The sequence below is a fragment of the Prunus mume genome, linkage group LG5, assembly GCF_029339155.1.
Source record: "Prunus mume cultivar Tortuosa linkage group LG5, ASM2933915v1, whole genome shotgun sequence".
Classification (NCBI taxonomy): Eukaryota; Viridiplantae; Streptophyta; class Magnoliopsida; order Rosales; family Rosaceae; genus Prunus; species Prunus mume.
In genome coordinates, this window is record NC_142702.1 from 8,062,312 (window position 1) to 8,074,395 (window position 12,084).

A 12,084-nucleotide genomic window follows, 5' to 3' on the forward strand; every position below is an offset into this window, starting at 1 on the left:
GAATAAGTTGATATTTCGTCGCTGATCTTTTGCGCGACGAATAAGTTGGTATTTCGTCGCGCAAAACCATACCCTTGTACCCTAAACCCCAAAACCTGTACCCTAAGCCCTAAACCCGAACTCCTGAACTAGTTTCAATGATCCAACCGGCAATCTTCTTTTTTCATAGTTCAAGATCGTATACGTCAAAAATCATAATGAATGAACATTCAGAGATTGAGTAACGGGACAAAACTTTTCGACGGTTCTAAATAAATTTTCCCGATTCAACGGTGATTTTAACTCCGATCTTGAAAATTTTTTACCGCTGCGGTTCTTTACCCTATATGAATACAGAAATGAAATTCGATCTTGATTTCAGATATTTACAGATACAGGACATCACATAATCTTATGTTAGACTGAATGAATGTATAAAGAAATTATTCATTTTTTTTGAATATTGTGTTTTTATGGAATACGCATTCTAGAAAACTAGTTTCAGTAATCTAGCCGTCAAATATGTTTGTTTATACTTCGAGATCGTATACGTCGAAAATGAGAAAAAAAAAACATTCAGAGATCAAGTAACGGGACAAAAGCGTTTCGACGGTTATAAACGAAAAGTCATGATTTAACGGTTATTTTGACTCTGATTTTGATGATTTTTTACAGCTATACTGTTTAACCCTATGTGAATACAGTGAACTACTTCGATCGTCAATGTCAACTATATACGTGTGTATATATCAGAAATATATATATATATGTGTATATGTTTGCGCGACGGGGTGTCTTGGTCGTCACTCAAAAGGCACTTGCGCGACGAAAATATGTGTCGCGCAAATAATAGAGTATGCGCGACGTGTACGTTTTCCGTCGCGCAAAATCTGCGCGACAATTATGCATTCGTCGTGCAAGGTTATTTTCATTCACATATTATTAATCTGAATTATTCATCATTACATATAATTAATTGTATGAAAGTATGATTTATTGTATTTTCTTTTGATTTGAGAATGGAAGGATTGTTGATAATTTTATTTTCTTTGTATTCATTTTTTCGGTTATATGGTTTTCATTTGTTAAAAGTTTTTTGTCAAAATAAATTTAAACTTTATGATACAAATTACTTGGATATATTTATTTACCAATGGTTTATAACTACATTTATTTTAATAATGTTTCATTTCTGCACATATATAATGTTTGGATATAACAAGTACATATATGAAAACATTTGCATTACACAAAATATGTCCACTAACATAATAAAATTACAAAAAAAATTAATCATTCATCATCTGAACTATAATAACTTTCGTTATCGTTGCTATCATCACTTTCGGTCTCCCAATCCTCTTCCTCCTCCTCCTCCCCGCGTCCTCTATAACTACATCATCGTCGTTGCTCGGGCCAACTGCAACATCATATCGCGGAAGATCACCGAGGTCAATTGTAATTGACTGAATCGGTATTTCGATTGAAGACACTCCTTGTATTTGAAATGGCTCTTGTATAACATTAGTATCTCGAAGTGTTTCCGCATCATTTTCCATTGAAGATTCCAAACGTTGGTCAGCCACATTGTTGACGTCGTTGTCAGTTGGATCTAGTTCTGGTATAGCATACACGTTCCTGTGATCCATCTTTTGAACAACGTTCCAACCGCTTCCGGCTTTAGGGTCATCTAGATACACAATTTGTGTTGCCATGTTTGCCAAAATATAAGGGTCGTCATCATACCAAGTTCTGTTCATGTTCACAGATAGTAAGCCATGATCGATTTTAACACTTCCCGGCCTATTTGGGTTGGTGTCAAACCATCGACACTTAAACATGATCACTTGGTATGGATCTTTGTAAAGCAATTGCACGACAGTTGTGAGTTTGCCATAGAAATCAATGTCGTACTTTCGCCACCACTGGGACATGGACACCGCTGTTTTGCGTACACAACTTGTCATCTCGTGCTTCGGCCAAAAATTTGACGCCGTTGATATTACAACCCGAGAACAATTCAGCGCGAATCGGGCCGAACGCCAAGTTATATAACTCATCACTGTAAGTTGGGGAATTCGATGATTTCAACTTATTCACCTAATATTATACAAAACCATTCATATGTTAGTCTGACAAAATTAAAAACTACAATTTATATTTCTCAAATAACAAACACTGATAACTTACAGAATCCAAAAACCATTGTGGAAACAATTCACGGTGTTTCTGGGCAACCAAATGTGATGGATGTTCTCGCTTCATCATCTCTTCATGCTCATATAAGTATCCCATGATCTCATCACAATTGTTCAGTACGAACCAATGCGCTACCTCCATGTCATTTCTAGAAAACGACTCTCCGCGTCCAGGATCTCCAAAGGGTCGTGCGCTTTGGGCAAAAACAGAAAGTTTTTCATTTCTCATACCTCCATCATGATTGCGCTGAGGACGATTGAAAACCGTCTCCACATCTTTTAAATACATTCCGCAGAAAGTAAGCGACTCATATTGAACCCAAGCCTCTACGATTGATCCTTCGGTTTGTTGCGTACACTTTTTTTCAGCTCTCCGAGAAGCCTGCCAAAATAAAACGATATGATTGAAATTAGCAAGCATGTGATAATGATGCATACACAAACGATAAGGATTATATACCTTTCTATTGGATACATCCAGCGATAGTTGAGGACCAGCAAGTAATGCCTCTTCTGGCAAGTGAACCATCACGTGCATCATACTTGTGAAGAAAGCTGGAGGAATATCATCTCAAACTTGCATAGGACTTGGACAATGTCATGGCGCAACTGAAACATGTCCGTTTTTCGCAAAGTTTTTGCCGTCAGTTGGGAAAAAAATCTGGACAACAAAATGATTGGCTTCACTACATCTTCCGGCAATAGGTGTCGAATACCAACAGGAAGTAGGCGTTGCATAAACACATGGCAGTCATGGCTCTTAAGTCCAGTAAATTTACCCCCGTCAACATTCACACAACGTGCGATATTAGAAGCATACCCATCGGGAAACTTTACTGACGATACAAACTTTAGAAACTCTTTCTTGTCATTCGGTTTCATAGAAAAGAATGCAAGATCCCTTCTAGCTTTATCATTGTCCCTATTCATCCATAAACCCCTTCGTATGCCCATTCTTTCCAAATCAAGACGAGCTTTGATCGTGTCCTTTGTCTTCCCCTCGATATCTAGAATCGTGCCCACCAATGTGTCGAATACATTTTTCTCAACATGCATCACATCTAGATTGTGCCTCAATTTTAGTTTCGACCAATATGGGAGCTCAAAAAACATAGGCTTGTGCGTCCAGTTCATATGTGTAGAAGGTCTGATACGACTAATTGCTTTTTCGAAGAGCAAAATCCAACCGGTTAAGCTGGTCCAATATCTCATCACCGGACCATTCTCTGGGTCTAAGGCGACGCTCTGTGTTCCCGTCGAACTCTTTATCTTTTTCCCTCTACTCATGGTCCCATGGCAACCATCTCCGATGACCAAGGTAACAAACTTTTCCAGCATGCCAACCAGAAGTTACATCTTCCTTGCATACAGGACATGCCATATAACCTTTTGTGCTCCACCCAGAAACCATTGCATATGCTGGGAAATCATTCTGATCCACATAACTGCTGCTCGCAAATTGAACATCTTCCCAGTTGATTTATAAATGCGTGCGAACACCGTTTGTCCATGTAAACATCGATCGACCTCCCAGGATCCTCAGTTATCAAAACAGTCATCATCATGTATTCTTTTTTCATGCATTTCCAAGGCGGCAAATTATATGGGAATACGAAAATCGGCCAAGTGCTGTGGTGTTGGTTTAGAACCCCATACGGATTGAATCCGTCAGTGGCAAGTCCCAATCTAACATTTCGGGGATCAGCAGCAAACTCGGGGAACGTTCGATCGAACTCTTTTCATGCCTCCCCATCTGCAGGATGCCGCATCACATCATCGTCTACCCATTTTTCCTTATGCCATCTCATGTCTATGGCAGTATGTGTCGATATATACAATCGCTGCAACCTAGGTTTCAGGGGCAAATAACGCATGACTTTTTGTGGGATCTTAGTCGTCCTATTCTGAGATATCATCTTGAACCTCGGCTCATTGCATATAGGACATGTATCCAACGATTCATGCTATTTGTAGAATAACATGCAATTGTTTTTGCAAGCATGAATTTTTTCATAACCCAATCCAAGACCATTCAACACCTTCTACTGTTTATGGTCTTTCGGCAAACAATTGTCCGTCGGAAGCATTCTCTTGAAAACCCCTAAAAAGTAATCGAAACACAGGTTCGACATACGATACTTATTTTTCCGTGCATTAGCTCCACAATGGCCGTGAGAACGGAAAAGCTCTCGCACCCCGGGTATAACTCTTGGTTGGCATTTTTTAACAATTTCTCATATTGTTCAAACTCCGCACTGTCTATTGGTGTAGGCACATCATCTTGCTCTTCTTGATTCATGTTGGTCGATGCAAATGGAAAAACATCCTGTATAATATCCATGACTTGATCATTAGCATCCACAATAGGTTGAACATTGTCCAATCTTGTGGCATTTGAAGACGAAGCATGCTCTAATTGTTCCCGTGAAGGTTCCAAATGCGATATGTCTCAATCATTCCATTCCTTACTAAATGAAATCCAACATTTTCAATTGTCTCCCATAACGTGTTGTTGCACCTCCTACAAGGACAACGGATTCTAGTTGCACCCGGGTTGTGTCTACGTGCAAACTCAATAAAATCCTCGATTCCATCCAAGTATTCGTCTGCGCATCTGTTCGGTTCTGTATCCACCTTACATCCATAATTCCAAACCGAATCACAACACAACAATCACAACAACTTCATACGAAGTTATAATGTCACCTTATGCCTCCGGTAAGGGTCCTATCCCATTCGGGAATGCATACTCCTGCCACGTAACCTCACGCATGAGATTAGATTTCGACGTGGATGAATTTCGACATCTCGCTCATAGTTCTTGAGGTGGCCATAGGTATAAATACCTACGTACCACCCGAAGAACGTACCGAGATGACAACGAAATATCCACAATCGAAACCTAATCCTGTAGCCATAGATTACGTGACAACACTATGCATTACCAAACTGTCCAAATAATGGGACAATTCAAGAATTAATTGGACCGCAGTCATGCATTACGCATCCATGCACGAAATCCAACTAATCTCGAACGGGAAACTAAGTGTTACTAAACATAAAAATAAAAGCACGAAGTTAATTTCAATTAACTTCGTACATCATAACAGATTGTACTACGTTACACACAATTTAACAACATAATATAAATATAACTTCACAAGAACATTTTAAACATAACAAATTAACATTATTAATATATAAAACGAATAAAATACCTTCTTAATCGTTCTCCACCAATCGCTAATTACAAATATCCCTAACGAAAACAAATTAAAAAACCTTAGTACGAACTTTAATTAATACTTTTAAACTAATGACGAAAAATACTTACTCAATCAATGTATTGAAATCCCAGCAGCGGCAGAGAGGTTGAGAGAGAGGCAGAGGCAGAATGCTTTGTTTTTGCATTCTGCCTCTACAATGGCAGAATTCTAATATGAAGAAGAAGGACTTTGCGCGACGAACACACAAATTCGTCGCGCAAACTTCCGTCGCAAAAAACCAAATCGTCCGTCGCGCAAACCGTTTTTTCGTCGCGCAAACACCTGCCGACATCTAATTTTTGCGCGACGCTAGTACTTTCCGTCGCGCAACCTTTCGTCGCGCAACAATTGTCGCGCAAAAACAAAATTCCGTCGCGCCAAAAACAATTTTCGTCACGCAAACGTGGAACTTTACGCGACGAAGAGTACTTACGTCGTGCAAAAAAAAATATCCCAACCAGGTCATTTTGGCGCCAAAAACAAAATATCCCTCATTCTCTTACGCGATGAAACATCTTCTCGTCGCGCTAAATAAGTGGACCCACTGGTATCTGTCATTTTTGCACGACGAACCAATGTTCCGTCGAGCAATGTTGGCTTTAGCGACGATGTTTCTAGTCGCGCAAATGTTTCGCGCCAAAAAATTCCCCGCTTTTTACTCTGTTTGCGCGACGAAAAATTGTTTTGTCGCGCATATACATTTTGTGCGACGAAAAGTTTTGGTAGCGCAAATTTTCAGTGGATTGCGCGACGAATAGTTTCTTTCGTCGCACAAGTATCGTTTGCGCGACGATTTAATTAGTCTTCGTCGCGCAATCTTTCGTCGCGCAAATGGTGAAACGTAATAGTGAAATCAATATTTACAAAGACAAAAGGTTCAAAAAGAAATGGAGTCGAATCCAGAAAGTTGGAATTATTTGATACGAGGATTTTTTTTTATTTTTTATTTTATACATGTTAGACATTAAGGGGCATCGCCTAGTATATATAGCAAATAAACATAGAGATAGAACATGAAAAGAGGCAGCAACTGATGGTGCTTGTCCATTCAAAGAATTATCAATGATGTTGAGCTTCCATTCTCCAAATTGATTGTTCCATCCCTCAAAAGCTCTTTGGTATTTAATTTCCAGCCATGGATGCCTAAAGATGCATTTTATTTATTTATGGTAAGAAAAAATCTATTGAAAAACAAAATAAATATATTCACTGGATGGATTGTCCACGAAAACAATACATCAACATAACGGGAACAGCAAAACAAGTTTAATTGAAAACAGTACTATTTCTCTCACAATTGGAACCCCAAAACAGATTGGGTACAGGTGCTTTCCAAAACTCGAAGACACGAAGCCCAGTTAAGACCAAAATCTTACTTTACCCCATAATACCTCCATCCCCACACCACTGAACAAATAAAACATCACTCACAGAAATTCTTTTATTCCCAGCAAATTTTCTCAGGAACCAAATAATCTACTAAGCAAACATCACTCACAAAATACGACGGTGCGCAGGATTCACACCGTGCGAACATCTGGCGGCGCGGCCGGCGGGACAGACATAGCGTAAGCCATGTACGCTTGTGGCCTCCTTGTGGAGCTCAACACGAACGATTCTTTCCTCGCTGTTCTCACTTGTGTCCTTGACCAGCACACTTCCATTCCCATTCTGCCCCTCGGGTCCTCCTTTTAGGGGTTGTCCGAGCCTCGCCTTGATTGGGGATGTGGGTTCCGGACAGGAGGGCGATGCGGACAGCGGAGCTCCGGCAGTTGTGAGGCTGGAAAATCGGGTCGGGTAGAGTGGGGCGGCGAGGCGGTAGCGGAGGATGGAGGAAGAAAGGCGAACACTGGAAGCTAGGGCCATGGTAGGGGTTTGGGGGGAAACTGAGGGTTTCATAGAGATAGGGCTCAAGGCGCCATTTTATGTGCATTCCTCAGTTGACTCTGGAAGTAGCAGATGCGTTGTTCATAGTACATATCATGTAGGGAAGATGTTTGTTGATGCTCAAATTGGTTAGGCCAAGAATGAGTCCAACTTAGTGATGATGTGTGATGGATGATGGATGAAGGTGAGGACCTTAAGCATGTATGTAAAGACTTGGGCAAGCGATAAATGTAAAGAAGACAAGATATACGTGGTTCACGCTTAATGAATGGGCTACGTCCACGGAGAAGTGTGTTCTCATTATAATAGTGTATGATTACATTTGTACATTGGGTTGGACCCGAATATAAAGATGACAAGTGAGATGCCTAGGTCAGGGATCTAGAAGAGAGTCCCCGGCCCTAGGGTCTAGCTTTGAGACCCGGATCCTCTTCTAAGTGGAGATAAGAAGTCCCCTTTTCATATGGACACTATTCCCTATTTATAGGGAGGTGAAAGTGGAAGGTTTGTGTAGATTTCCGATGTGGGACTTTGCGCAAGTCGCTGTGGTGGTGACATGTGTCATGGTGTTGATGCTCTTGGTGCTGGGTATGCTCGGTTGATTATGGTGTAAACAATGTTCACTTGTATTTTCTTTGATCATGTTTCAAGTTTCCACTGGTAGTATGTATTCTAGTTACTCTTTGGTGTTTAAAACTTTTGAAGAAACAGGTGCAAAATTCTTTCATGAACTAATTTGACCATAGATTGATATTATTTATCTGACCTGATCGCAACGAGACAATTGGTTTATCTCCTTGAACTTTGCATTGGTAAATGTTAGCACTGTAAATGGATTCACTATTGTTTGGGCCTAAATTCCATATGTTATCTCAATTGTCATTGGTCCAATCAGAAAATAGAAGTTTGGGCTTCATTTGAAGTCAGAAATCAGCCCAAGTAGTTTTAGAGGCCAAGACCTTTGTGAAACAAATTAGCAAGGATTAGAATCACAGATTAAAGATTAATTGCCATTAAATGGCAACTTAATTTGGACAAATCAAACTTCTAAATGGATTTCAAGATTAGGCCTAGCTTCTAAAAAGCTCTCATCCCCATTAATCTCAATCCTAGAATGCAAGTCAACAGATTTTTTGGGAAGATCTTTTCTAAAAAAGAACCCATGTGACTTTCTGACTTTGAAAGTCAAAGTTTTCAACTAAGGCAGAGGAAGTGATGTGGAGTTAATAAAAGCAGGTTAACCAGAAAACACTCTCCATGTCCATTTAAAATGATAGGAAAAGAAGACCAGGTTTCCTTTCTATATGCAGAAAGACTATGCATCATAGCAGATTACGTTTTCAAGAGATAAACAGGGAGCAGGAGAGTTGTTTGCCAGAAAAAGCAAATGGACCATCATAGCAAGTTATGTTTTGCAACAAATAAGCAGAGAACATGAGAGTTGGTTTTCTAGAAAAAGCAAATGGACCATCATAGTAGGTTATGTTTTGCAAGAGATAAGCAAAGAACAAGAGAGTTTGTTTTCCAGAAAAAGCAAACGGACCATCATAGCATATTAGTAACTTCCCCCTTCTTTATGTTGGAAAAGGAAAAAAAAAAAAATCCTTTCCAAAAGATCTTTGCCCCCAGATATTAAAGAATAGACCCTCATTCAGAGTCTCTATAAAAATGAGAGGAGGTGAACAGGATTAAGGGCCAAAAAATTTCAATCAAAACAAAAACTCTCAAAGTCATATTGACAAATTCAAAACAAGATAAGTTGATCTCAAAGGCCTTTAGGCCCTGAAGCAACCAAACTCTTTTGAGGACCCGCCCTGAATTTCCCCAAACCGAGGCGGACCCGTCTTAGTGCCGACATCACCGATCGGGCCCACTAACTAAAACCCAAGACATCCTACCAAAATTTTGGCAGAGTCTCCCCTGTAAAATGCTCAAATCCAACAATATTCAATCTGCATAATTTACATAAGATATATTCCAACTGCCAGCATGCTTTTAACATACAACAATCCAACATAAAATGGCCTCCGGCCTCAAGTAGCAACCTAACATGGGCGATAACAGAGCATCTACAGAATTTGTTTACAACAAACAGTGGAGTAGAAGGAATTTACACAGACCCTAACAAGCTGATGAAAAGTTTGGAGCTCAGAACTTTGCTCAGCGCTTCCAAAAGCAACTACTGCCTGGGGGGCGCAAAACAGAAATATGTGAGTGGACAAAAATAAAGTTTGCACTTTAAATCAACATAATAACCCCACCATGTAAAAATAATGCTCTAGCATGCAGTTTCACAATTCAGAAACTAAAACCTCAAAACACATTATCCCAAAGTCCAATACATCTCCACATCTCAAATCCATAACTCATTTCCCAAAGATATGCAACTCTCATCAACCCGTAAACACTTATATATATATACATATATAACTAAAACTATAATATAATATATTCTTCTCTCCATACTAATGTACCGGGGAAACAATCCAAGGGATTGTTAGGTGGTACACGAGTTTCGAACACTAACCCACGTCCGGGATGAGTAGTCCAGCGGGGCGGAACTCCATAGCTCACACGCGGCGCGCCAGCGACCGTGTAGCTCACAAATCTCATAACAAGTCCTACGCGCGAGACAGTATCATCACCCCGGCACCGCCAGCAGCGTGTGTGATAATCTTGAGCAATATACATACTCTTCCCATGCGCGCGCCAGCGACACGTATGGAAAGTGTCTCACACACCAAAGCGCCAGCGAGATGTGTGAAACCCGCAATCTCATGGCCTTCCCACCCCACCGGCACGCCAGCAGCGTGTGTGGGAAGCCTAGTAACTAGGGAATACTTAAATCCCCAAGTTCTGGTGCGTGTACGTCCAAAGAAATATCCTAAGGTCGGTTACGAGGTTTGGGAATCGCTTCCAATCGTACGGTTATCGCGATTTCCCTAAACTTCAAATTATTGAATTGGAATATCCGGGGCTCCGATTCATATCCGCGAATTCCTATAGGTTTCTAAGAGTACCTAGATCGACATACTTCAGTTTGGAAACGATCCAACGGTTAGAACTTATCGAACCCGGATAACGCGCAATTTGCGAAATCCGTTCGATACTCAAACGACATCCAAATTGAGATCCGCAAAATCCTACGCACTCGTGACAACCTAAGGATCTCATCAAGATGAAGAGCAACTTCACCAGCCTTGCCCACCCGCCGCCACACGCGCCGGCAGCGCGTGGGTGTGTAGAGAAATTTCCGGCGACGGAAAATCTCCAAATCACGAGCCACCCTTCCAATCCTAGATACTACTCGACGAATGGATCATCTTTTTCAACTACGGCCAAGTCCAATTCGGACGGCAAGTGGCCGGAATTTCACATTGACTAGAGCATACTGAGAGGGTTCGAAAACTTCAAAATTCACTTCCAAACTTCAAAATCGATCCAAACCTACCCCAAAATCAGCTAGAGCATACTGAGAGGGTTCGAAAACATACCACACTCGGACGGAAAAACTGGCCGGAATCGTTGCGCCGTCGCGGTGGCAGGAGAAAAACCGAAGCCGTACCTGGAATCGGGTTTTCGGCGGGAAATGGGGTGGGTTGTGATCGGAACCGAGCGAATCAATGGGACCGGTGCGGCCCTTCCCGTTGCGGGCCGAGAGAATTGAAGAGAGAGAAAGAGAGAGTCGGGAGAGAGAGAGAAGAGAGAGAGAGTGTACTGCGGGAGAGAGAGAGAGAGTGAGGTAAAAATTGAAAAATCTGATTTTTACTAAACCCTTCAAAATAATTACGGTTCCGCCACCGAACGTATTTTGATCGCCAAAACTTCGTTAAATCTCCGATTGAAGCCTACCGCCTGTCTATGGTTACGTCTCAGTACCACCTACGCAACCAAACCACTCGTGGTCCCAAAATCTTCCCGGATAAGAAATTGATCAAAATTACCTTTAACCCAAGGGTAAATTAATATTTTCTCTTAATTAAATTAAAATAAGAAAATAATCGGAGTCGGGGTGTTACATTCTACCCTCCTTATAAAAATTTCGTCCCTGAAATTCACGTACCTGTCAATGGAAGAGATAAGGGTACTTGGCCTGCATCTGCTCTTCGGGTTCCCAAGTAGCTTCTTCAACAGTTTGGCTTCTCCTCAAGACTTTCACTACCGGGATGTATCTAGAACGCAACCTTTGTTCTTTCCTATCCAAGATCTGTACTGGTTGTTCCGCATACGACAAATCTTCTTCTAACTCCACAGGTTGATATTCTAATACATGAGAAGGATCTGACATGTATTTCCGGAGCATGGATACATGGAATACATCATGAACTCGAGATAGTTCTGGGGGTAAGGCAAGTCTATAAGCAACAGGTCCAATTCGCTCTGTGATCTCATAGGGTCCAATGTAACGAGGGCTTAACTTCCCACGTTTCCCAAATCTCATCACACCCTTCCAAGGTGATAACTTCAGGAACACCTAATCCCCAACTGCAAACTCAAGATCCTTGGACCTGTTATCTGCATAACTCTTTTGTCGGTCTTGTGCAGTTTTGAACTTCTCTTTTATCATCTTCACCTTCTCATTTGTTACCCGGATACTATCCACTTTTTCTAGTTTCTTGTCACCCACTTCGTTCCAACAAATAGGAGTCCTGCACTACCTCCCATACAACGCCTCATAAGGAGCCATCCCAATACTCGAATGATAGCTGTTATTATAAGCAAACTCCACCAAGGCGAGGTGAACATCCCATGCA

The 12,084-nt window shown here is 41.0% G+C and overlaps 1 protein-coding gene across 1 annotated transcript; it reads right to left on the reverse strand.

Moving 5' to 3' along the window:
* Nucleotides 1-11,396: 11,396 nt before the first annotated feature.
* LOC148916796 (uncharacterized) lies at nucleotides 11,397-11,771 on the reverse strand. Its single transcript, XM_089052290.1, has one exon. It carries the CDS (start codon nucleotides 11,769-11,771, stop codon nucleotides 11,397-11,399), a length of 375 nt encoding a protein of 124 aa, XP_088908416.1.
* Between the last annotated feature and the right edge of the window lie 313 nt (nucleotides 11,772-12,084).

Coding starts and splice junctions, on each gene's coding strand:
- LOC148916796 (XM_089052290.1), bottom strand. CDS start 11,771: ATGAGATTTGGGAAACGTGGGAAGTTAAGCCCTCGTTACATTGGACCC.